The sequence below is a fragment of the Callospermophilus lateralis genome, chromosome 7, assembly GCF_048772815.1.
Source record: "Callospermophilus lateralis isolate mCalLat2 chromosome 7, mCalLat2.hap1, whole genome shotgun sequence".
Lineage (NCBI taxonomy): Eukaryota > Metazoa > Chordata > Mammalia > Rodentia > Sciuridae > Callospermophilus > Callospermophilus lateralis.
In genome coordinates, this window is record NC_135311.1 from 115,091,771 (window position 1) to 115,117,826 (window position 26,056).

At 45.3% G+C, this 26,056-nt stretch overlaps 1 protein-coding gene and 1 non-coding gene across 7 annotated transcripts in view; both read left to right on the top strand.

The window, feature by feature from the left end:
* The first annotated feature begins 276 nt into the window (after nucleotides 1-276).
* Pabpc4 (poly(A) binding protein cytoplasmic 4) overlaps nucleotides 277-26,056 on the top strand; it is a 193,672-nt gene continuing 167,892 nt past the window's right edge. The window contains exons 1-16 of one of the 6 annotated variants that reach the window (XM_076860685.2): nucleotides 277-1,424; nucleotides 3,827-4,020; nucleotides 5,092-5,207; nucleotides 6,629-6,768; nucleotides 7,118-7,212; nucleotides 8,051-8,188; nucleotides 8,849-8,944; nucleotides 10,431-10,703; nucleotides 11,031-11,103; nucleotides 11,283-11,402; nucleotides 11,892-11,978; nucleotides 12,072-12,199; nucleotides 14,163-14,256; nucleotides 14,343-14,473; nucleotides 14,732-14,835; nucleotides 16,336-16,652. In XM_076860685.2, coding sequence (XP_076716800.1) covers nucleotides 1,232-1,424; nucleotides 3,827-4,020; nucleotides 5,092-5,207; nucleotides 6,629-6,768; nucleotides 7,118-7,212; nucleotides 8,051-8,188; nucleotides 8,849-8,944; nucleotides 10,431-10,703; nucleotides 11,031-11,103; nucleotides 11,283-11,402; nucleotides 11,892-11,978; nucleotides 12,072-12,199; nucleotides 14,163-14,256; nucleotides 14,343-14,473; nucleotides 14,732-14,821 — 1,968 coding nt within the window. In that variant the 5' untranslated portion in view covers nucleotides 277-1,231 and the 3' untranslated portion in view covers nucleotides 14,822-14,835; nucleotides 16,336-16,652. Of the gene's footprint in view, nucleotides 1,425-3,826; nucleotides 4,021-5,091; nucleotides 5,208-6,628; nucleotides 6,769-7,117; nucleotides 7,213-8,050; nucleotides 8,189-8,848; nucleotides 8,945-10,430; nucleotides 10,704-11,030; nucleotides 11,119-11,282; nucleotides 11,403-11,891; nucleotides 11,979-12,071; nucleotides 12,200-14,162; nucleotides 14,257-14,342; nucleotides 14,474-14,731; nucleotides 14,836-16,335; nucleotides 16,653-26,056 lie in introns of those variants that run through there. The other 5 variants (XM_076860683.2, XM_076860687.2, XM_076860684.2 and 2 more) reach the window with 5 other exon arrangements.
* Nucleotides 9,280-9,412, top strand: LOC143405357 (small nucleolar RNA SNORA55). Its single transcript, XR_013092063.1, has one exon. It is a non-coding gene; the product is annotated as a small nucleolar RNA SNORA55 (small nucleolar RNA).

The window sequence follows — 26,056 nt, forward strand, 5'->3', positions numbered from 1 at the left end:
CCATGGATGTTTTAAACAAGCGTTTGGGTGGGGTAGGTCACCTTTGGGTCCTATTCCCGGATGACGGCGGGAGGGGCATTTTAATCTCTTCATTCGGGAAAGAGGCCCTGGGGTCTTCCGAAGACGCCAGCAGGGCGGTCCTCCTCACGCCAGGGGTCGCTGTGGCGCTGCGCGGCCCCGCCGGGTCGCTCTCGCGTGGCCGCCCCGCCTCGGGCCCCCGGGCCGAGTGGGCGGGCACGACTGCGCCCAGGTCGCGAGGCGCCCTTCGACCAGCAGCGCCCGGGGCGGGCGGGTATAAATGGAGCGGTGGCTGCCCCAGCCGCCTCTCTCCGCCCCGGGTCGCCGCCGCCTGCGCCGCTTTCGGGCTCAGTAGCCTGAAGCAAAAAAGAGAAAAAGATAAAAAAAAACCTGAAAACGCTTCAAAACCTTAAAAAAAAAAAAAAAAAGGAAAAGGAAAAGAAAAAGCGAGTCCTCTTAGGGAGAGCCCGCGGGGAAGTCACTTTCGCACGCTTCCGGCCTGCCCGCTCCCGCCGCCGCCGCGCTCGGCGTCCGTCGGTGTCCGTCCGTCGGTCCGGTGGTGAGCAGTCCGCCCACCCGCCGGCGCGCAGGGCCTGCCGCGTCCGCGCGTCTCCGTCCGTCCGTCCGTCCGTCCGTGCGTCCGCGCCGCGTGGCAGCCCCGCGCCCTCGCCCCCGCCGCCGGCCGGCGCACCACGTGTCCGTGCTGCCCTTCGCCGCTGCCTCCCGCCCGGGGCTGGCCGAGTCGGCACCCGCAAAGATTCAGTTTCCCTCTTCCCTGGCTGTTGTAATCTTAAACCTCCGGGAGCCCGGGGCCTATATTTATCGAGAAACGTGTGTCCCCAAGGCCGCCGTGGGTAGCATCTGGCTGCCTCTTGAAGAATTTTTGACCCCAAGGAAGGGGATTCCCCACTTTTTTTCCCCTTAATTTTTGGAATTTGGAGCTTCGAGCCAGGACAGCTGGAAACTACAAACTCCCGGAGAGGGCCATATTGTTTTTGAGAGCCTTTGTCTGAGGTTTTGCGGTCCCGTGTGAGCTGCCCGAACTCTCTCGTCCAGCCTCTGAGCCTCCCTGCTGCAGCTTCTTCCCAGCCTCGCTCTGTGCCACCTGTGAGCCGCGGCGTGGGCCACGGCTCCGAGAGAAGCCCCTTTTGTCCTGCGGTGGGCCCCGTAAGAAGTCCTCCTGGCGGGGCTCGGGGTGGTGGGGGGCGGGGAGATGAACGCTGCCGCCAGCAGCTACCCCATGGCCTCCCTGTACGTGGGCGACCTGCACTCGGACGTCACCGAGGCCATGCTGTACGAAAAGTTCAGTCCTGCCGGGCCTGTGCTGTCCATCCGGGTCTGCCGCGATATGATCACCCGCCGCTCCCTGGGTTATGCCTACGTCAACTTCCAGCAGCCAGCCGACGGTGAGTAGAAGTCGTGCCTACACATTCGTAGGCTCTCGAGGGACATTAAGGGTCATCTTCTAAGGAGGGCCCTCTTGCCAGGGAAGGGGCATCAGGACAACATATTGCCACAGAAGCCATAGTGGGGAGCAGGATGCAGGTATTGAGCACATAGCGTGGCTTGTTTCCACAGCCAGAGTTTCAGTCTTGATTCCACCACTTGCCAACTAGATGACCTTGACTAATGGTGGTAATGGTGGTGGTCGGGAATGCTAGGAAGCTGTAAATCCGTATCTGAATGAAGTGATTTTTGTTATTCCCGAATGTCTGGTTCTGTCCAAGTTAGGTTGAGCCGTTGCAGAACCTCCCTGTCCTGGCCAGTGGTCATGGGCACGTGCCCCTCAAACACAGGCCTATTAAAAAACAGTGCCCGGCAGAAGTTTCAGATTGCAACACTGCTAGCCCCTCCCACCTTTTACTTGATTTTGTGCTGATAAGGGATGGCTTGGGGCAAGTAGGAAGCAAAGGAAACAATCTTGAACATTAGCCTCAAGGAGCTTAAGTTGGTGCCACCAGCACTACTTGTGCTGGGCCAGCTCCTTACTCTTGTCAATCTTTTTACTTCATCCCATCTGAAGGAAATAAGACTCCAGTGAAGGAAAAGGAACTGCAAAAAAGTTGGAGTTCAGGTTGGGAACTCCAGTGCAGAGTTCTGCCACCCAGATTGTCTGAGCAGTGGAGAGGTATGCTGCAGGCTTGGCACAAGTGAGCCCAGAGGAAATTTAATCAGAGGCTGCACGTGACTCCAGATTAAAAGGGAACAACTGCAGAGACCATTACTGGGAGAAACAAGCCATTTTGTGTCAAAGGATCTTCAGGTCCCTGTTATTTTTGTCCCTACTTTGTTCACTGTCCATGTTGCAGAGAATGTTACTTGCCCAGCTTATAGCTAAGAACAGAGAATTGGACTAGTTGACAAAATATTGCTGCTTACTGTCAATCCAGTTACTCTGAGCTATGTCTTTGGAACACAGAGGAGGTAGCTGAATGTGACTTCTGAGGTGGGGTATTGGGTAAGATAGCTGTTGCCTGCCTCCTTGGCTCTTCTGAATAAAAGTCCTGTCACTTGGAGATAGCAGAAGCCATTGGTCAGTGTGTCTGCCAACACATACCTCTGTAGGACTTCTCCATGCTATAAATAAGTGTAGCCAAATTTGTCAGACTTAGCCAGACTTGCCCTATGCAGTACTGTCTGGAAATAGACCAGGACCTGTGTTGGAATGAGTTCCTTTACTGCTAATTAACAAAGTAGTTTGAGGTCCCATGCTGAATTTATCAGATGGTCACCACCAAGCAAACTTGTTTGTACCTGAACTTTTCTGGCTTGGATCTGTCCTGTTGTCTCCCCTTCCCCAGTCATCCCCCATACAAATGTGCGCACCTTCTGAGGAAGGTGGAAAATTGTTGGAAATGAGTGAAAAGATTCCTTTTTGTTGATTGGATAGATGAATCTGTAGAGGGGCAGAGTTGGTTTTGTCCCCTTTTTTAAATGAAATACTTTGAGGCAAGGAATAATTTCCTGCACTCCTTTAATTCCTTTGTGGAAGGGGTTCTGGGTGATGTCATTTATTCAGTGCGGTCACTGAGATAACAAGGACAAGTTGCCACCAATGAAGGGAAGGAAGTGTTCTGGCATTCAGGTGATGGGTTACCTGTAACATAAACATGCACATATATATAGCCTTTGGTCCTTTACATGATCTTGATTTGGAAGCTAAGGAAGTGCCCAATGTAATGGATGGAGAATGCGGTCACCAGGGCAGTTGAATTCCTAGAATCCATAGAACTTAGATTAATGCTTCCAAAGGCCTAGACCCCATCCAGTATAGGCCCTCCTGAAATTGAAACTGTTAAGAAACTGGGCTGATACCAGATACAGTGGCGCATACCTGTAATCCCAGCTATTTTAAAAAGGACCAGGAATGTAGCTCAGTGGTAGAATGCTTGCCTACCATGGGGAAAGCCCTGGGTTTAATTTAAAGTACGCTAAAGAAGCTGGACTGAATTCAGGGATGGTATCAGAAAATGATTTCTTAAAATACTATATATAGTTAGCTGCACAACTTAGCCATCCTGCAGAGCACTTGCCTACCGTGCAACAGACCCTGGGTTCAATCATGATAATTACAATCATCCTACCTGAGTCACTGTGGACATAGGCTGCAAAGTCTCTATAAATGATAAAGCTTAGTCAAAAGTGAGGTCGTATCTGATCTTGGTGGCTTTGAAGGCTGTTTCAGCAAGGTTGACTTTTGTCAGTGATTACCTAGAAAAACATTGGTGTAATCTGTTCTTATAATCTTATGGCAGTCACCGGAGTTGATGTTTTACATCCTTGATTAAAATGCGTTTCTCTATTCTAGCTGAGCGGGCCTTGGACACCATGAACTTTGATGTGATTAAGGGAAAGCCAATCCGGATCATGTGGTCTCAGAGGGATCCCTCTTTGAGAAAATCTGGTGTGGGAAACGTCTTCATCAAGAATCTGGACAAATCTATAGATAACAAGGCACTTTATGATACTTTCTCTGCTTTTGGGAACATTCTGTCCTGCAAGGTAAGCATGGATAAAATGATTTCAGTGGAATAATTGACTCTTAAAATACTAAATGGGAAGCTAGCTTGGAATTGGGGTCAAGGGAGTATATGGTAATTTTCAAAGTGCTGGAAATGGAATTTTTAAAGTTCTGTATGTTTAATGTTGGGGCACAATCCAGTATAACCAGTGGGTGCTTTCTGGTTCATGTATTCTTTCCTTATCCTGAAAATTCTTTTCTGTTTTGTAGCTTTAGAAGCTCAAAATGTTTTTGTTTTGAATAAGGGAAACGTGATGACCAGAGAAGTGTGTTCTCCTGGAAGCTCTACTTAAACCATTTTAAAATCATAAATTCAGCCTCCTCTTTACCTTTTTTTTTTTTTTTGGTACTCAGGATTGAACTCAGGGGCCCTCAATCACTGAGCCATTTCCCCAGCCCTATTTTGTATTTTATTTAGAGACGGGGTCTCACTAAGTTGCTTAGCGCCTCACCATTGCTGAAGCTGGCTTTGAACCCGTGATCCTCCTGTCTCAGCCTCCCAAGCCACTGGAATTACAGGCATGCACCATTGCACCTGGCATCCCCAGCCCTTTTTATTTCTCTTTGATACAGGGGCTCATTAAGCTTCCCAGGCTCACCTCTTGAGTCACTAGGTTTGGAGATGTGTACCACTGTGCCTGGCTGTCTCCAGCCTTTATTTTTTATTTTGAGACAGGGGTTCACTAAATTACCTAGGCTGGTCTCAAATTTGCAGTCATCTTCCCTTGGCCTCCCAAGTCTGGGAGTAGAGGTGTGCACTACTGTGCCTGCCTTCTGTTTATGTGGAGTGCTTTGTGAAACATACATAATGATGGTTTATATGCTTGACACTACACAAAACTAAAATTCTTCTAATAAAAGTGAACAAGAGATTATTTGGAAACAGAAGCAGCCTACTGGCAGTAACCATTTGTAAGTAGTGTACATGCAAGGTTCCTGGTCCTGGGCTAAATGTTAGAGCATAGCTGATGGAGTTGGCTGCCTTGGACCATGCAAGCATCTCTGGAGCTGATGAGTGGTGCTAAAGTGGTTTGCCTTTTCTTTTGACACAGGTAGTGTGTGATGAGAACGGCTCTAAGGGTTATGCCTTTGTCCACTTCGAGACCCAAGAGGCTGCCGACAAGGCCATCGAGAAGATGAATGGCATGCTCCTCAATGACCGCAAAGTGTGAGTGTCCCAGTCTGGAGCAACAACCATCGCATGAGCCAGCCGTGGCCCCACCTCGGTATTAACTGGCACACACAAGGCGGCTACTGGTTCTCTCGGCCCAAGTGTGGCCTGCTCCTACCTCTCCACTCCAGGGCTGGTGAGTCTCCCTGCCTGAGCCATGGCAGCTCTTTTGACTCGCCAAGGTGGGCTCCCTGCCCAAGCCATGGCCTGCCTGCCGCCTCTCCCTTAAAGGCATCCATCTGTGGGTTTTGTGAGCATCGGCAACTGGGGCTGGCTGGAAGGCAGCTCTAAACCCACTCTGAGCAGGGGCCTTGGCCAGCAGCAGAGTGGAGAGGGCCCTGGGCTGGCCAGGAGCTGTATACTAGCTTTGCGACCTTGGCTGTCCTTTGACTCAGTTCTGTTCATGGGTCTCTGGTTGTTGATGCCAAATTGTCCTTCTAGTTTTCCATTCTTTTAACCTATGACTAAACTAGTGTAAGGCTGGCTCCACAGTGATACTTAAATTTGGTTACAAAGAAAAAACCCATTCCTTTGTGGACACCTCATAACACATCTTGTTGCTCAGGTGTGGTTATTACTGTAGAATGTGGAGAGGGGACTCAGAGCCATGCTGGGAAGAGAAGGGACTATACACCTTGGCTCTTATAAGCGAGAGTCATCTCTGTCCTTTGTGGTGTTGAATAGACCAGAAGATTGGTTGTTTATAATGTCTCTGTGCTTAGTGGGGGTTGTACAGGTATCACTAGAAAGAAACAGAAAAATGTTCAGTGTACGGAGGTATTTTTTTTTTATTGAGTACACCAAAATGAATGCAGTAAAAAGGAAAGATTGGCTGGATGTGGTGAAACATACCTGTAATCCCAGCAATTTAAGGCTGAGGCAGGAGGCTTGCAGGTTCTGGGCCAACCTGGGTAACTTAGCAAGTCACTGTCTCATTTTTAAAAAGAAAAAAAGGGCTGTGGATATAGCTCAGTAGAGTTCCCCTGGGTTCAGTCTCCAGTACTGCCAAAAAAAATCCCACCAAGGTTAGCTCTTCACTCCAACAATCTCACTCCTAAGACTAACCACTGTTAACAGTTTGGTTTATGTCCTTCCAGACCTTTTCTATGCATTTACATAGATGCACAGAAATGACGTTTTTAAAACCTGATCGTCAGGTTTCTTCACGAAGGCAGTATGATGTGGTAGGAGTAGCCCTGGTCTGAGCCAGGAGCCCTGGGGCTGGTCCTCGCAGGGTAGTCCTGCCTCTCTCTCTTTCTGCTGGGGACTTGGGACATCTCTGAGCTTCTCTTGGTGGTGGATGGGGACCTCATGTGTTTTAACCTCTCCTGTCAGCCTTTAACCTGCATTCCTTTGGGCCCCAGGAAGCCATATTTTTTTCTCCTGGGTGATCACTATTTTTCATGGTTTCTTTGTAGGTTTGTGGGCAGATTCAAGTCTCGAAAAGAGCGGGAAGCTGAACTTGGAGCCAAAGCTAAGGAATTCACCAATGTTTATATCAAAAACTTTGGGGAAGAAATAGATGATGAGAGTCTAAAAGAGCTGTTCAGCCAATTTGGTAAGTTGGTCCTTGCCCTCACTTGTTCCTTTAGGTAGTCTACCAGCCCTAGAATCATTTTAAGTTTACTTAAGAGACAAAGCACTCAGACCCAGAAATAAAACACTTATCTGTGATAAAGTGGATAGAGATAGATCCAGGCCTTTGCTTTATCCTTTCTCCTTCTGTCCCTACAATCATCTTAGCTACTAGCTAAGAAAGAATTAGAAGAGTAGGCATGGTGTCTCTTTCTGTCTTAGATCCATCTAGGCTTAGTAAAAGGTTTGGTTCAAGTTCCTAGAGAGATGCTTTGTCTCCTTAAGCTTTAGTAGAGATGGTTTCACTAATAGTTCTGTTTTTTTGGGTACAGGTAAGACCCTAAGTGTGAAGGTGATGAGAGATCCCAGTGGAAAATCCAAAGGCTTTGGCTTTGTGAGTTACGAAAAACATGAAGATGCCAATAAGGTGAGAGTACCACAGTGGTTGGGAAGAATTTGTAGGAGATGAATCCAGAGCGTGGACAGGGTGTTGCTTAGCTCATTGTAGAGCAGGAATCCTCTGAGTAGCAGTGAATTGAATACAGCTATTGTACTCTAGGATATCTTGAGGGGTTTCTACCTATACATTGTTTACCTAGTTACAAAGCACTTGCATATCATTTGAAAAAATAAGGCAGGTGTTTTTTTCCCATTCCTAGGTGAGGGAACTAAAACCCAGAGAGTTGAGCTGATTACAGCACAGCAGCTACTTAGGAACAAAGCAATTTGATAGGCTCTCCGTATATATCACCTCAATAAATGCCCACAAAAGAACCTGAGAAATTTTTAGTGGCAACCAGAATATCAACCTGTGATCATGCCACCATGCTTGTATTTGTACTACTGTATTATCATCGCCCACTTTAATTATCTGGACCAATAACCCACCACTTAGATATTAACCTCTTTTAACAAATGAGGCATTTAGATTCCTTTAGCTGGCTTCAAAATGGGATGGAATTAATTTTAGTCCTGTAAGAAAGGTTTTCTCTCAGTACGTGGACTTAATGATCTCCAAAATAGCTACAAGCAATTGTACAAGTTTATAATTCCAACTACTTGGGAGGTTATGGCAGGAGAATCACAAATTCAAAACTAACCTCAGCAATTTATTGAAACATTATCTCAAAAAAGGGCTGGGGATATAGCTCAGGAAAATGTTCATGGGTTCAACCCCTAGTACCACTTGAAAAAACAAAAACCATTCCCCAGCAAGGCATTTTTCCTCTGCAACTTGGTTTTAAGGATGGGCGTTTCCTTTCTAGGCTGTGGAAGAGATGAATGGAAAAGAAATAAGCGGGAAAGTCATATTCGTAGGCCGTGCACAGAAGAAAGTAGAACGCCAGGCTGAATTAAAAAGGAAATTTGAGCAGCTCAAACAGGAGAGAATTAGTCGATACCAGGTGAGGTGGTGTTGGACCAGCCTACAAATGTTTAGTATGCAATATTTGTAAAGCCAGCTTTATCAGACTCTCTTTGGGGCCTTGGAGTCTACACTTCTTCAAGAATACGGAACTACCAGATAGGACAAGAATTGTTGAACAGGGGCAAAAGATAATTTATTTAGGGGCTTCTCTATTTCAGAAGCCTCAGCTTGTTATTTTTTGGATGTAGCTCAGTGGTAGGGCATTTGCCTACCATGTGTGAGGCACTATGTTTGATCTCCAGCACAGAAAAGTTATTTGCTCTTAAGTGTAGGCTCCTTAAAAATGGCCATTTGGAATGATGGCAGAGAGTAATGCTGAGAGATAAGTGGTCAGCCAAAGCCCCTGTGGAGAAGGATAAAAAGTGAATGCATTGATGGGCCTATTAAGTCTTAGGGAAATAATTTCTCAACTTTGGCTAACACCAGAATCATCTGCAGAACTTGTTAAAACACAGATTGTTTGGTTCTAACTATGGAGCCTAATGCATGGTTTAGGGTTAGGCCCAAGTATTTTCATTTTTCTAACAAGTTCCCCAAGATGCTGGTGCTGCTGTTGGGTCAAGGGATCACAATTTGTAAACTACTGTCTTAGAATCTGTGATGTAGAAGTGCAACTAACATGATTCTTCTCCTTTAGGGGGTGAATCTCTACATTAAGAACTTGGATGACACCATTGATGATGAGAAATTAAGGAAAGAGTTTTCTCCTTTTGGATCAATCACCAGTGCTAAGGTATTTTGGTGTGAGATTTGGGGACTGAATACAGAGTATTCCTGGGATGTGGCTCAGTGGCATAGCCTTTGCAGCACATGCATGAGATCCTGGATTCAAACCCTAGCACAGAGTTGAGGTGATGAGCAGAATATTCTCTTACAGGTTTGTTGGCATTTGTTTCATTGAAGAGTCTCGATTGAGTTTGTAGTTCAGAGAGCAATCACATTATTCTGGCAAGCTCCTCTTCCCCTTCAGTTACCCAACTGAATAATGCTCTGCAGAGTGACATTTCATTAGGTTCATATTACACTGTCTCCCAGCACTGGAGTGTGATGACACTCTCCAGCCCTCAAGCACCCGATCTTTCCCATTCCTGCTGCTTCGTGCTGGTCTGGGGACAGATGGTGCTACACTATGAGCAGAGGATATCCAGACGGGTTGTTTTCCATTTGTCTTGGGACCTGTCTCTACAACTCTGCCACATTTTCTCCTTGAGGATGAAGGTATTTTGAAGATTCTGGAGCTGGAGTTGGGAACTTTCCTGTGGTTTTACTTAGAAGGAAAGGGAGTGAAAAGTTTGGTTTTTCATGTTTTATAATGTGTGCCATTTGCTTGATATTCTTTAAAGATCATATCAGTTAAGGGGCTGAGTTTAAAACTTCATTTTAAAAAAAATTGAGTCTCTGAGCAAGAGAATGTTGGCCACCTGGAGATGTGTGCTGCATGTCCTTGGCACTTTGGGAGTGTGACAGAGTGATATCTAAAAGTTTGTGTCATCTGCTGCATCTATTATCAGGCAGGACAGTATCTACATCAGGTTATGATCCCAAAGTCCTTCAGGTGAGACAGGCTGATAAAGGTCAACTCTGAGTTTGCTCACCCGCTTAAATGTCCCCTATCAGTGCAGGGCATAATAGTCTTTACTTGCTTATCTCTACAGTAGGCAGATTGACAATTGTAAAAAGCAAAAGCATTCTGTCTTTAGTTCTGGGGCCCCATTTTCAAGATCACGGTAGGGCATTGTTTATATACACCTTATTACCCACCTCATTGATAGAAAGTTGTTGGATTGATATATGCATTATTAACTTTCATGCCTTCCACTTTGGGAGGCTCTCCATGCTATGAACTCTTGATACTGATACTAACAGGTTGGTGCCATGGCTCATGCCTATAATCCCAGCAGCTCGGGAGGCTAAGGCAGGAAGATCATGAGTTCAAAGCTAGCCTCAGCAATTCAGCGAGGCCCTCAGCAACTCGGTGAAACCCTGTTTGACTCCTAGCTAATTTTGTGTTATTCCATTGACTGCCACTATTAGGTGGCAGTCATTGGTAACCTGGGAGTTTTATAATTGCCCACATGTGATTTTTCAAAGCATTTTCCTAACTAAGAGAGCCTGTTCAGGTTTTGTCCACCAAGGTTTTGGACTGGATGAATTCTATAAATAAATTGCTCAGCACTATTGTCAAGATGTCTCATAGAAGTAGCTGGTCTCATTTGTAGGTAATGCTGGAGGATGGAAGAAGCAAAGGGTTTGGGTTCGTCTGCTTCTCATCTCCTGAAGAGGCAACCAAAGCAGTCACTGAAATGAATGGACGCATTGTGGGCTCCAAGCCACTGTATGTTGCCTTGGCCCAGAGGAAGGAAGAGAGAAAGGCTCACCTGACCAACCAGTATATGCAGCGGGTAGCTGGGATGAGAGCACTCCCTGCCAATGCCATCTTAAATCAGTTCCAGCCTGCAGCTGGTGGCTACTTTGTGCCAGCAGTTCCACAGGTGGGTCTGCCCTGTGATCATGACTGTTTGCAGTAGTTGGAGAAAAGGGATTTTGGATATTGGAACTCTAGAAGTCAATAAAGACTCTTCAAATAAAATGAGAAAGTACTTACCCCTGGTCATACACATATATACCCAGTAGCAGAGGTACGGTAAAACTGCTCTCACTAACTGACTGTTCAGGCTTTGAGTAGGCTTTATTCCGAATAGTAGGCTAAGGTTGAGTCGTAAAGTGAGATAAAATGAGATGAGGTTTGTTTGTTTTCTTCTTCTAATGTTGGTTCAGGCCTGTAATATAAAAAGGCTTAGTGCTCTTTTTCCTTACAGGCTCAAGGAAGACCTCCATATTACACACCTAACCAGTTAGCACAGATGAGGCCTAATCCACGCTGGCAACAAGGTGGGAGACCTCAAGGTAGGTGGTGGAAAATAGTGATTTGGTCACCTAGGATATATCATTCCTATCCTGGGCTACCTGCCTTTCTTGCACTTGTCCCTTCTAGGACATAGCCTGGCTTTTGGTCATTGTTGCTTATCAGTGGTAAGCGCTTTTTATCTTCTTCTTTTTGTCTTCACCAGGCTTCCAAGGAATGCCAAGTGCTATACGTCAGTCTGGGCCTCGTCCAACTCTTCGCCATCTGGCTCCAACTGGTAATGCTCCGGCCTCTCGTGGCCTTCCTACTACCACTCAGAGAGTCGGTGAGCAAACTGGCCTATAGGAGAGTGGCCTGGGGAGGAGGGAGTCAGGATGGCTAGCTCTTCCTTCACTTGGTCAGTTTGTTGGGCTCAAGTTTTTTTGAGTCCTGGTTCTGTCATCTTAGCTGTGTGCTTAGGTAGGTACTTGATTCAGGAACAGAGAACTGATGTGAGTTCTAGGTGTGTTGGTTACATTTAACATTCTTTACTGATTGGTACTCATAAGATTAATTTTAGAAGTTTGCTAGCTGGATGACTACAGAGAGACAGCCTGTTTTTTGGTAATGCAGGACTTACTTTACAGAGTAAGTCCTGCATTACAAAATGTGGACAGAGTTGTATGTTATTCTTTGGCTCAACCCTGAAAGTAGCAGTAGTGGCCCCCATATGTGATGTGTCGTGTGATCATGCTTTGGAATTTCTCCTTCCGTGGGACGTGGCCAGTTGGACATTTGCTGCCAACACTGATGTGCATTTGCTGGTCTGTTGTAGGGTCTGAGTGCCCGGACCGCTTGGCTATGGACTTTGGTGGGGCTGGTGCCGCCCAGCAAGGGCTGACTGACAGCTGCCAGTCTGGAGGTGGTATTGGATGCACACAGAAGGGGGAACGATGGGATTTGACGGGTCTTTGACCAGACTGATGGGCTTTAATTGTAATTGTCCTTTCCACAGGTGTTCCCACAGCTGTGCCAAACCTTGCACCACGTGCTGCAGTTGCTGCTGCTGCTCCTCGGGCTGTAGCACCATACAAGTATGCCTCTAGCGTCCGCAGCCCTCACCCTGCCATACAGCCTCTGCAGGTGAGGCCCACCAAATGGTGCTGGAGGTGTTTTCCCCATTTCTCCTTGATTTTCAAAAGATGCTTGGGCTGGGGATACAGCTCAGTTGGTACAGTGCTTTCCTCTCATGCACAAGGCCCTGGGTTCAATCCCCAGCACCACACATACACACACAAAAAATGATGCTTGGCTTTGGGTATCATGCAGTAGGTATCACATTGCCCAGTCTGTGGTAGGGTGTGTATTCTGTGTGGTGATTTGAATAGTGTCAGTAAAGGACTTGAAATTCTTCTTCCCAGAAAAGCCCCATAGGAGGCAAACAGGTGCTTTCCTGGGTTTTGGTTTTCATGTCTTTGCAGCACTGGGGATGGAATCTGGGGTATAATAGGCAAGCACTCATCACCAACCCTTTTTGAGACAGGCTGTGAGTGGTTGGACTGTGCTGAGTGCCTGGACTGATCTTGAATTTTTCATCTTCCCACCTCAGCCTCCTTAGTAGCCAGAAGTTCTACTCTCCTTTTGTGACATACCTGCACTTGTTCAGGTCCTTGGGCCTTCATATAAGTTTTTCATCCACTGGCCTGTTTGATCCTTGGCTGTTCTGCCAAGTTTTGAGATTAAGGCAGGAAATAACATCAACTTATAGAAGAGAAATTCAACTTCAGCTGGGCATGGTGGCATGATCCTATAGTCCGGGCTGAGGCTGGAAGAGCACTTAAACCCAGGAGTGAGATTAACCTAGGTAACATAGCAAGACCTTATCTCAAAAAGAAAAAAAAAATTCAGTTTCAAAGAGATATTAAGGGGTGAGGGACAGGGGTGAGAGCTTAGATTGCCTAAATTGAAATTTGCTACTTCTACAACTAGTTCTTTAATACATAAACAAAGACACAAGTGTTTTGGGTACCTGGGATTGAACTCAGGGGCACTTAAACATTGAGCCACATGCCTTTATTTTTTATTTATTTATTTTTATTTTATTTTATTTTTTTTTAAGAGCGTCTCACTAAGTTGCTGAGGCTGGTTTGAACTTGCAATCTCCTGCTTCAGCCTCCTGAATTGCTGGGATTATAGGTGTGCACCATTGTGCCCTGCATGACTTTTTTTTTAATCGGTAGCAATTATCTGTGGTGGGGCCACACTCAGCCTTCAGGCCTGAAAGTTCCGTGGTAGACAGATGATCTTTTGGCTGTCTTCCTTCCCCATATTCTCTAACTTGAAGATTTCTCAGCTTAATTCTAAGTAAAATGTCTTTTTTGCCAACAAGACCCTATTTTTTAGGGCTGTGATTAGCATTAATGTTCCATATTGACAGTCCCCAAAGCTGTTGGTTCAACAAAAATATCTGGTATAATGAAGATGATATGTATAATTGTAAATGGTATATATTCACACCCTTTGGCCCTGTCTGTACCAGAATTGTCCCTAAAGGGAACTTTTAGGGAAAAGCTATCCAGATGTTCACTGGCTGATTTATCAGAAGGCCTTATTTTGGGGTAACTGGGTAAATCAAAACATCAGCACAAGCTTGCCTAGCATTGTAGGCATTATAGGGTTGTTGGTGGTTTTTTTTTTTTTGTACTGGGAATCTAACCCAAGGATGTTGTGCCACTGGACTACCCGCCCCCCCCCCCCTTTTTTTTTTTAACTTTTTATTTTGAGACAGGTTGTCACTAAGTTACTGAGACTGGCCTCAAACTTTGAATCCTGTCTCAGCCTTCCAAGTCTTCTGGGATTACAAGCATTTGCCATTGTGCCTGCCCAGTTTCCCTTCTGATATCTTGCCATTTCATTGAAGATGGTTGTATGTTTACATTCTGTTCCTCAGCATAACCCTAAAAATCCCTAAGGATTCTCAAGGAAATTAGTTCCTTGAGAATAAGGATAGCTACCCCTCCACTTCTCTTCCACATAGTTAGAAGAGAAGATGTTGAATGATCCATCCTTTTCTTTTTGCTAACCTGCTGCCTGTCCTGGTTCCCAGGCACCCCAGCCTGCAGTCCATGTGCAGGGGCAAGAGCCCCTGACCGCCTCCATGCTTGCTGCAGCACCACCCCAGGAACAGAAGCAGATGCTGGGTGAGTGTCCCATGTTCTTGCAGAAGAGTGATCAACCCTTGACACCAGTATCTATCCACTGAGATTTCATTAACTCCTGCCCACAGGCGAACGTTTGTTTCCACTTATCCAAACAATGCATTCAAACCTGGCTGGAAAGATCACAGGAATGCTGCTGGAGATTGACAACTCTGAGCTGCTACACATGCTGGAGTCCCCTGAGTCTCTCCGCTCCAAGGTGAGCTGCTTTAGACCTTGTGACTTCAGCCCTTAGGAGGATTAGGGAGTGGGGAGAACTTGCACACCCATGTGTAACAGAGAGGCATCTGTGGCCCCTGACATGTTTTACCTGTGGTTGGGTCTGCTGCTATGAATAGTGGGTAAGCTGTCAGCACCAGAAGCCCAGGGATCATCTATATTTTGCCAGTGGGCCTGAACACCAGAGAGGGGCCAGCTGGCTTGCCTGAGTCACTGACAACCTGGAGATTTCTCATAGGTGGATGAAGCTGTGGCGGTTCTACAAGCTCATCATGCCAAGAAAGAAGCTGCCCAGAAGGTGGGCGCTGTTGCTGCTGCTACCTCTTAGACGAGGAAAAAATCGTACGTTTGGCTTTTTCACTTCCTGCCAGTTTTTTTTTTTGTGCTAGAATTCAGGGGTGCTCTACCACTGAGCTACATTCCCAGTTGTTTTTCCTTTTTATTTTGTGATGGGATATGACTGAGTTGCCCAGGTTGACTCACACTTCAGATCTTCCCAAGTCTCTAGGATTACAGACATGCACCACTACCCCTGGTTTCTGCCATATAACCTGAAAACTTGGCAGGCTGTTACCTAAGCCTTTCTGTTATTAGGATCAGTTATTATGGAAAGAAAAATAATGGTTGTGAATTAAAAACTTACAAGAACTGGGTGTGGTAGTGTGCACCCATAGGCCCAGGTACTTGAGATAAGGCAGGAGATTCACTTGGGCCCAGGACTTCAAGGCTAGTCTGTAGCAACACACTGAGAATCCCATGGTTTCCTCATGAAGAACACCTGGTCAGATCTTTATTAATTATTGGGGGCTGGGATTGTGGCTCAGCGATAGAACATTTGCCTAGCACGTGCAATGCCCTGGATTCCATCCTTAGCACCACATAAAGATAAATATTGTGCCCAACTACAACTAAAAGATAAATATTAAAAATTATTGGTGGAGCTGGGGATATATAGGTCAGTTGGTAGAGTGTTTGCCTTGCATGCATAAGGCCCTGGGTTCAATCCCTAACACCAAAAAAAAAAAATCTAGGGCTGGGGATGTGGCTCAAGTGGTAGCGCGCTCGCCTGGCATGCGTGCGGCCCAGGTTCGATCCTCAGCACCACATACAGATAAAGATGTTGTGTCCGCCAAATACTAAAAAATAAATATTAAAATTCTCAAAAAAAAAAAAAAAGATCTAGGGGCTGGGATCCTGGTTCAGGTAGTAGAGTGCCTGCCTAGCATATATGAGGCACTGGGTTCGATCCTCAGCACCACATTAAAATAAAGATGTCTACCTATAACTAAAATAAATATTTTTTAAAAATTATTGGTAGAGGTTGTTGCTCAGTAATAGAACACATCATCATGTGTAAAGCCCTAGGTTCAGTCTTCAATCCTTTATGCCCCAGTTACCTCATTGTCCTGAGATAGTGATCCGATATACGAGGAGTTTTCATAATCAGATCCCAGCTGTAAGCATCATTTTGCTAAGTTAGCCCATTGAGGTTATGTGTGTACATACTTAATGCTTAGCTCTGAAAATGCAACAGGAAGAGAAACGCCTGGGTGTCCAAGATGATGGTGTAGTTGGAGAGTTAAGTTACATAGGGTGTGTTCATTGACTTAGGTGACCTGAGGACTCTGTAGGAAATTGGGTGAATGCAGCTTAACTAGGACTACTGGTAGGCACCTCCAGGTAGACAAAAGCCAAGAAAAATTATTTTACAGCTGGTGTGTTGGTAGAAACTGGTTGTCTTATAAAGGGCCCTCAGCTATGCCAAGTTGAGGATACCTTTATCAGCCAAAAAAGATTTGCGAAAATTCTTCTGATTATTTGTGATGGTGTTTTTCATTTCAGAGTTCAAAAGCCAAATAACCCCTGGTGGAAATCAGCTCAAGGTTTGAAGACTTCCTAGCTTGTCCTATGGACCTCAACATCAAGAACCACAAGTTGCAAATTTATTAGGTCATTTTGTATCAAAAGGTCAATTATGAAAACACCTAGAATTTTTCAATTATAAGAATATATTCTCTGGGTTCTACTATAGCCCAGACAGTGTTAATTTTTTTTTCTACTATGGGATTTGGTCGTTACCCGCCTCCCCCTGAAATTGGTTTTATTTGATGTACCCAAGTCTTAAGTTTCTCAATAAAGAAAAAAAAATCTCCACAAAACTGCCTCTGTGCTACCCATGTCACTGACCACAGTTTTATTCAATAAATTCCAGTTTTTGCTGCATGTAATTTCAGGATGTGAGTATGTTGGAAAGACCCTACTTATTCTGTTATTCAGCAGTTTAGGATTAGCTGGGTATGCAGAACAGTTGAATGTGAATTGAACAGAAAGTCAGTCCCATTGCATTCTATTATGGTAAGATCTTATACATTTAGCAGACAACCTTGGGTCTGGCTCAGGAAAATCAGGGCTCGGTGAGGTTAAGAACTGTGATCTGGCTACAATACCCCCTTCTTCCCCTTCCTTTCTTGGACTGTTAACATGTTGGTGTCAATCTCCTGGTCAATTGATCTAGTTGCCCAGATTCTGCAACCAATGTTTCCACTAGTCGTGGGAAAATGCTCAGGAAGTAAATCTGTGGCAACAGCAAACAAATGCCAGTCCTCAGTGTTTGGTTCCTTTGATCCTTAAACAGTAATCTGACCAAGGTCAGCCAGTCAGAGCCTGCATTTATTTGTTTACTTGCCCTCCCTGTTCCTTTCCTTGAATTGCCAGGCTTTTTTCTAAGGACTGATCCTAGTAACAAGGTAGATGTCCCTATTTCCTGACTGCCATCTTTTTCTGTGTGCAATGTGCTGAGCCAGCTCAGGTTGGGGGCGAGGCCTAGTGCTGGCTTCAGGCAGAAGAGCAAGGAAAAAGATGGCTGCCTCCGTGAGGGAACTCTGGAGGGAAAAATCTGAGTGTGGCAATATCTCCCAGTTGGTTTCTGGTTGGGCTAGTGCACTAGGTGCACACCTGTGGCGCAGGCAGCCGCTATCTGGTCTCTTACATAGGACCTTACTTCCTCACTAAGTGGTGCCTACCAGTGCTACCCTGAGCCCCCGTTCTAGACTCAGGTAGCTATGATCTGTTATGACCTCAGACCTCATCCCAAGCTCTGGATCCTATTCAGTTCATAAACTAATGCAGCCCTGGCCCCTTAGGGAAAAGAGTTTCTGAATAGTAGGGGAATTACGGAAATAGCCTCATGATACTGACCAACAGTGATCAGGGTCAGGCCAGGAGTTTTTGCTAATGATGTAAAAACCAAATAGAGGGCTGGAGGTGTGGCTCAAGCGGTAACATGCTTGCCTGGCATGCACAGGGCGCGGAGTTCGATCCTCAGCACCACATAAAAAAATAAAGATGTTGAGTCCACCGAAAACTAAAAAAAAAATAAATATAAAAAACCTAATAGAGCTGGGTGCGGTGGCACATGCCTGTAATCCCAGTTATTCCAGAGTCAGCAATTTAGGCCCTGTCTCAAAAAATAAAAGGTCTTAAAGATGTAGCTCAGTGGAAAACCCCTCTTGGTTCAATCCCCAGTATAAAACAACATACACAAATTGAGCAGTCCTAATCCAAAGTAAAAATTCTCCAAAATCTGCCAACATGACTCTCATATTTATTTTGGATTTTGGAGCATTTCACACTGTGAATTTTCAGATTAGTCAAGCTCAAGTGGTAATGTAAATATTCCACAATCCCAAAGATTGGACTTCTGGTCCCAAGGATTTTGGATGAGGAATACTCAAGATAGAAAAGATAAGAGGAGCCAAATGAGCAGTAGTGTACATCTATAATTCCAGTTACTTGGGAGGCAGAGGCAGTAAGATCCCAAGCTGGAGGTCAGCCTGGGCAATTTAGTCAGACCCTGGCTGGGGATATAGTTCAGTGGTTAGTGCTTGCTTAGCATATGTGAGGCCCTTGCTTCAATCTCCAGTACCATATAGTGGGAGTGGAGGGGAATCAAGAGGAGGATATTAAAAAAATCTTAAAAGGTTTGGGTGTTGATTTACACCACCTGGTGGGTAGCTGTACTCTACCTGGGCACCAGAACCGCTCCTTTTGGCAACTGTGCTGTTAGTGTAGCAACAGTGTAGCAGGGAAGTTCAGCCTTGACAGTGGAGGCTTGGCCTCTGCTTACATGGGTATGCTTTTCTTCAATTGTTATCACAATTATAGTGCATACTATTTGATCTTTTGTTAATTTCTGAGTTTTAGTCCCAGTTTTGCCGTTAATTTGCTGTATGGATATTTAAACTCTCTAAGCCCAAACTGAGCACAGTGGTGCACACGTAAAATTCCTTCTACTCAGGAGGCTGAGGCGGTATCCCTTAAACCCAGGAGTTCAAGATCAGCCTGGGCAACATAGCAGTGCCCCACCCCCGACACATACTTCTCTAAGCCTTCAGTTCTTTAAATCCACCCCTCTCCAACGGACCTCCGGCATGCTATATAAGTATTTATCCACTGAGCTACATTCCTGCTCTTAGTTCTTCAAATTTTAAGTAAAAAGGGAAGATGATTTGGGGAGGGTGGGTCCTCCTACACCTGAGTTTTTACATTACTGGGGATTAAACCCAGGGCCTTGCACATGCTAGGCAGGTGCTATGCTATTGAGCTACACCCCCAGCCTTTTATTTTGAGACAGGATCTCAGAGTTATCCAGGCTGGTCTCAAACTTGTGATTCTCTTGCCTCAGACTCCCAAGTGGTTGGCAGTATAGGTGAGCACCCCATGCCTAGCTGAATTTTTTAAGTTAGTAATTCTGAATGCCCTTGGTCTACCCCAGTAAAATACATTTTTCCTGAGGACAAGGACTATTCCTCCTTTAATAGTCACCTAACTCAGTAGTAAGGTCAATGTTCTGTACACAGTGCTTAGTTGGAATGAATGATTGTGGGAATGAATGATGATAAACTATTTTACCTACTTTTCTGTACTTTTTTGTTGTTGTTTTTTTCAATTTTAGGACAGGGTCTCACTAATTTGCTGAGACTGACCTCCACCATAGAATCCTCTTGCCCCAGTCTCCTCAGTCACTAGGTCTATAAGCTTTGTAAACAATGGTTATCAAAATGCTTGGAAAGCAACTGAAGGCTTAAATTCTGTAATGATACAATTGGATACTGCAATGTTTAAACAGTTTAGCTGAGGGATGTAGCTCAGTGGAAGAGTGCATGCAAGGCTCTGTGTTCAATCCTCATTACTAAAAAACAAAACAAAAATTAGCTATGTTCATATATTTTAGTACTTAGGGATCAAACCCAGGGCCTGTGCATGCTAGGCAAATGCTCTACCACTGATATACACCTCTAGCTGATTCTGTAAAAACAAATAAAATGACTTTAATATTCCTGGAATCATTGTTGAATAAACTATGATCAATCTAAAAAAATCAAACTTTTGTTTTGGATGGCATCTGGATGTGGCACATTTCCTGTTGTCCACATATTAACAATTCATTTCTACTTTTATAGTGAAGCATCAGGGGTTCTCTTTTGTTGAATTTGAGTTGGCAGAGGCAAGAAATGTTTCCTGTTTGGTATTTGATTAAGGATGCTAGGTTACAAAAGGTGTCTTTCTGTGGATGGGTGTGTATACTTCCCTGGGACTTATTCTAATTTGCCTCTGCTAAAGGCAGGCCTATAGGGCCTAAGTTTCTCAGTGACAACTCTCCTTCATTTGGAGAGTTGCTAGGAGGAAACTCCTCACTAATGTGTCCTCTTCACTGACCAAAAAAGTAGTGAAGAGTCCAATGTGGCTAATAAGCCATCAGAAGGAAACCTCAAATCTTTATATTGATCAGATCATGACCAGTTGAGGACATTTTCTAGGAAGACTCTTGAAGATAATAAAGAGAAACACCAGGCATGGTGGCATATGACTGTAATCTCAGTGACTCAGGAGACTAAGGCAGGAGGATGACAAGGTCAGGGCCAGCCTGGGCAATTAGTGAGACCCTATCTCAAAATTTTAAAAGGGCTGTGGAGGTAGTTTGGTGGTAGAGGCAAGAACAAAGACTCAGTCTTCCAGAGGAGGGGCTGGTGCTTTCCACCCAGGGCACTTCTGATGTGGGTGAGTTGAGTGGAGAACTTTTGGGTTTCTCATCTGGGTTAGAAATACATGTGCTTAGGTTTTTTGTGTGTGTGCTGTGTGGTTTGTTTCGGGTTTGTGTGGTACTAGAGATGGAACCCTGGGGCACTCTACCACTGAGCTACATCCCCAGTCCCTTTTATTAACTTTTAGTCAGGGTCTCTAAGTTGCTTAGGCTGGTCTCAAATTTGTGATCCTCCTACCTCAGCCTCCACAGTCGCTGGAATTACAGGTGTCTGCCACTACACCTGAACACGCACTTTGTGCTGATGATTTTTGTACCACTAGCCCTAGCCCCGACTTTTCACATATTTCTGCCTGGCTGTCTCATAGGCACCATAAATAAAGCATATTCCAATGGATTTTCTCACATTTTGCTGTCGTCTTCTGTGTGCTCAGTCTTATTTAATTTTGCCATCCTCTAAATAATTACCCAACTCAGATATCTCCTGTCATCTTAGGCTCTTCATTATAATTCATATCTAATACAGTACCATATTCTGCAGTTTTATCTCTTAAATCCTCCTGCATCTCTCTTCCATTTGTTCCTGCCAAATGTTCCTATCATCTCGCCTGTGAATAATGATGGTAGCTTTCTAACTGGCCCCCTGCCTCAGGCCTGCTCTCCTCCTATCCCTACCAGCCAGAGATCTGACTGTATTCTTCTCTTCAAGCATTCTAGGGAATCCCCTCATCCATAGGATTGAGTCCATTTCCACCAAAGGACAGAAGTCTTCCTATGTCCAGAGCCCTGCTCTCAGCCCCATTTTATATTCTAGGAAACAAGAGCTGGTAGACACCTGCAAGCCTCTGTGTTTGTGCACAAGCCATTCCTCTCCCGCAGCACCCTCTCCAATTATTTTATGTGACTAACTCCTCTTTTTTTCAAAGCTCAGCTCAGGATCTTGGAAACTATTCCAAACCCTCCAGTAAGTATCTCTCTGGGTTCCCATGGCTTTGGCTCCTATGGTGCCCTCTGTCCTCTGCATTATATTGGAGTTCCTTATTTAACAAGTTTAACTGTTGTACTCTTTGTTTGGCTTGGGTACTAGAGATAGAACCCAGGAACTCTCTACTACTGTGCTATATCCCAGCTTTATTTTATTTTATTTTATTTTTAATTTGAGACAGGACCTCCTAAGTTGCTTAGGGCCTTGCTAACTTGTTGAGGCTGGTTTTGAACTTGTGATCTTTCTGTGTCAGCCTCCTGAGTCTCTGGGACTACAGGCATGTGCCACCACACACAGCTGTACTGAAAGTTTTTATCCTTCAGTCAGGTGGGAGGTTCTTTGTTTGTTTGTTTTGGTTTTGGTCCTGGGTATCAAACCCAGGGTTGCATCACCACTGAGCTATACCCCCAGCCCTTTTTATTTTTTGAGACAGGGTCTCGCTAAATTGCCAAGACTGGCCTTGAATTTGTGATATTCCTGCCTCAGCCTCCCAGTTAGCTAGTATGACACGTGTGCCACTGTGCCCAGCTCCTCCAGTCAGTTTTGTCTTGGAGCACAAAGCAAGGCCCCAGCCCCTATTGTCCTCTAAGCAGGGTGCCCTCCCTTGCATCTATGTGTCACTCTGCAATGGTGCAGGCTAGGCATGGAGGGGGTGCTGGCAGTACATGAGTGGGCCTGCTAACTGGAGCGAGGCATGTGGGAACCATACTATGCATCAGCTGCCTTCTGCAGTTTCTGTCAGGCCCCAAGTCCTTCCCATCGGCACCTGTGGCCAGCCTGCTCACCAGAGTTATATTGTGGGAGTGTGTGCAGAAGAGTACTTGAACTGCTACCTGGGGAGTCAGGGAGTCCTCTTTAACAATTTCTTCAGCACCTAGGGAAAGCTCATTGCAAAAAAAGGTTCATTGAAATCTTCAAGTGTCCATGAACATCAAGATTAGGAAGAAGCCATGACAGACATGGTGATGCATATGGCTACTTAGGAGGCTGAGGCAGGAGGATTGCAAGTTGGAGGCCAGCCTCTGCAATTTAGTGAGGACCTGGGCAATTTAGAGGGATCCTGTCTCAAAAAACAAAAAGGACTGGGGATGTGCTCAGTGGTAAAGTGCCCCTGGGTTCAATCCCCAGTACCCAATAAATAAACAAATAAATAAATAAAAATTAAAAAGGGCTGGGGATGTGGCTCTGCAATAGAATACCTCTGGTGGCTGAGGGAGGAGGATCACAAGTTCAAAGGCAGTCTCAGCAATTTAGCAAGACCCAGTCTCAAAAAATAAAGAGGGCTGGGATGTGGCTCAGTGGCTAAGAGGCCTTGGGTTCAATCCTTTGCACCATTAAGAAAATAAATAAAATAAAGATTAAAAAAATAAAACAACTTCTTGGTTTTCGTTGTCTCTTTTGATCTCAATGTCTTTGAAGAGAACGGGCCAATTGTGTTTAGAGATGTTTCTCTGTGTTTGCAGCTACTTCCTCCTGGTTGCGTTTAGCTTATGTATTTTGGCAGTAGCAGCCCAGAAGCAACACTGTTAGCACATCCATAAGGAAGCACGTGATGGCAGTTCAAATATGTTATCTTTGATCACTTGGTAAAGGAGATGTCTGCCAGGCTTCTTGCTGGAAAGTTTCTATTTTTATGGGTATAAATTAAAAACTAAGAAGTTTTCTTCTTTCTTTAGCTCTTCTATTATGGACAGTGTGTGTGTTTATCTTATTTTTGTTGTTGTTGTTTTGTTTTTTGGTATCAGGGATTGAACCCAGGAAGGCTAAATCACTGAGTCACATCTCCAGACACCCCCCTCTTTTTTATTTTTTATTTTGAGACAGGTCCTCACTAAATTGCTTAAGGCTGGCTTTGAATTTGCAATCTTCCTGACTCAGCTGCTGGGATGACAGGCATGCACCATCATGCCCAGTCTGTCCTGTTTCGTCCTCATGACCCTTTTTACCCATAATTCTTCTTGTCTTAGTCTAGCTTTTTAAAATGTTTATCAAGGTCAGCCAGGCGTGGTGGTGCATGCCTGTAATCTCAACAACTCCGAAGGCTAAGGTAGGAGAATTGTAGTTCAAGGCCAGCCTCAGCAAGTTGGTGAGGCCCTGTCTCAAAAGAAAATGCAAGGGACTGGGATGTGGCTCAGTGGTAAAATGCCCCTGAGTTCAATCAACAGTATCCACCGCCCCCTCAAAAAAAAAAAGAAAAGAAAGGAAAAGAATAGTACAAGAATCCCCCATGTACCTTGAGCACTTTTTACCCAATTTACCAGCGGTTGACATTCCCTACTTATTCTCTTTCTGTATATATTTAGACAGTGTATTTTTTGTAGCTATTTGAGAGAAAGTTAGAGTCTTGATGTTCCTTCACTACTAAATACTTGTGTTTCCTGAGAACAAGGGCATTTTTAATATTGTTACAGCGTAGTTACTAAAATCTAAAAACGAACTCTGCTACACTGTTATCTAATACACCATGCATGTTCAGAGGTCCTCCTTTGTCACAGTGTCCTTTTAGAGGCTTTCACAGCTGGAATCCATCCTGGCCTTACTGGGGAGGGGGGCTCTGCCCATCCACCCCGTGCACTTCCGTGGGCGTCCCTCACATCCCTGCACTCCCTGCTCTTGTGTTGGAGCCCAGCTGCCTTTCTCACTCTCTCCTACTTACCTACCTGGCACAGAACCCTGCCTGCTGGAGAAAAGCACACCCCTGAGCTTGTTGGGCCCCTGCAAGTTGAGGGGCATTGGTGGGAAAGTGCCCAGCAGGGTCCCAGTGTTGGCTTGGAGAACTCCATCCCAGGCCGAAGCACATCTTTCTCTGCTCCTCAGCCCTTTATATACTCTTCTCTCAGCGCATGGTCTTGCTTCTTATTTATAAAAACAACCGGAAGAGACTGACTTTATTTTTTGTGTGTGCTGGGATTAAACCCAAGGGCTTTACCACTGAGCTACATTCCAGCCTGTTTTGTTTTTTGATTCAGAGTCTTGCTAAGTTGCTCAAACTTGCGATCCTCCTGCCTCAGCTCTGTGCCCCGCAGAAGAGTCAAACACGTCTTCCCACAGTGAGATCTACTCCCCAGCCCACGTTTTCTCACTCCCTGACCTGCCTGCCTTCCGGGGACAGTGAACTTTGTCGGCTTTTCCTGAGGCTAGCCCTTCCACTTGGATCCTGCCCCCTCAACGCCTCTGTTTCCCCCTCTACTCACTCCCATCCCTCAGCATGCTGTCGCATTGCAAGCCTTTGAAAAAATGAAACAATTGTCCCTCAGTCTCATGTCCCATGAGCTCCCTCCAGCCGCCACCCCAATTTATCTGTCCCTTTTCAGCAAAGCTTTTTTTTTTTTTTTTTGTGTGTGTGTGTGTGTGTGTGTGTGTGTGGGATGGTGGATCAAACTGAGGGTCTCAGGCATACTAAGTGAGTGTTCTGACCCTGAGCCCCCCTTTGTGTTTTTTCATCTTGAGACAGTTTCTAAGGTTGGCCTTGAACTTGTGATCTTGCCCCAGCCTCCCAAGTAGTTGGGATTATAGGGGTGCACAACCATGCCTGCCAAAACCTAAAAGAGTCACTGGCTCATCCCAGCAGCTCAGGAGGCTGAGGCAGGAGTATTGTAAATTCAAAGCCAGCCTCAGTCATGTAGAAGGCCCTAATCATCTTAGTGAGACTCTGTCTCAAAATAAAAAAATAAAAAGATGTGGCTTAGTGATTTAGCACCCCTGGGGTTCAATCCCTGGTATTAAAAAAAAAAAAAAAAAAGCCACTGGCTGTTTCTTCCTTCAGCCCACTCCCAACAGCCTCCAGCTCACCAGCAGTTAAGACTCAGCCCCTTTCCACTCTGAGCTCATGTGATGCCATCAGCCCCCTCTCCTTGCACCCCTCCTCCCAGCAGCTGGCAGAGCTTTGTGGTTTTCCACTCCTGTGACTGCTCCTCTTTTCTTGTTTTTTTTTTTAATATTTATTTATTTATTTTAGTTTTTGGCGGACACAACATCTTTGTTTGTATGTGGTGCTGAGGATCGAACCCGGGCTGCACGCATGCCAGGCGAGCGCGCTACCGCTTGAGCCACATCCCCAGCCCCCTCCTCTTTTCTTATTTTCTTTTTCCTTTATTTTTCTTTTTAAATTTTGAGATGGTCTCAAAAAGTTGCTTAGGGCCTCATTAAATTGCTGAGGCTGGTCTTGAACTTGCGATCCCCCTGCCTCAGTCTCCCAAGTTACTGGGATTCCATGTGGGTGACACCTCTTTTCTCCTTTCTTATTTCCACCTTCTAAATTGTTGGAGCTCAATCTTGGTTTCTCTTCACTGGATTCACCACCACAAAATACCCTGCAGTTTCCAAATGGCCCCTAGGGGGCAGCATTACCCCATTGAGAGCCCCTACTCGGGGCAATCAATCCCATTCAGCGCCTGGGCTTCCACTGAATGCTCTGTGATTTTGGACAAATTTGCTTCTTGAGGCTGATCACCCCCACAGACTCTTGTCCAGCTGCCTGCCAGGTCTCCACTGGATATCCCACAAGCCCTCAACTTCACAGGTCCGAAACAACT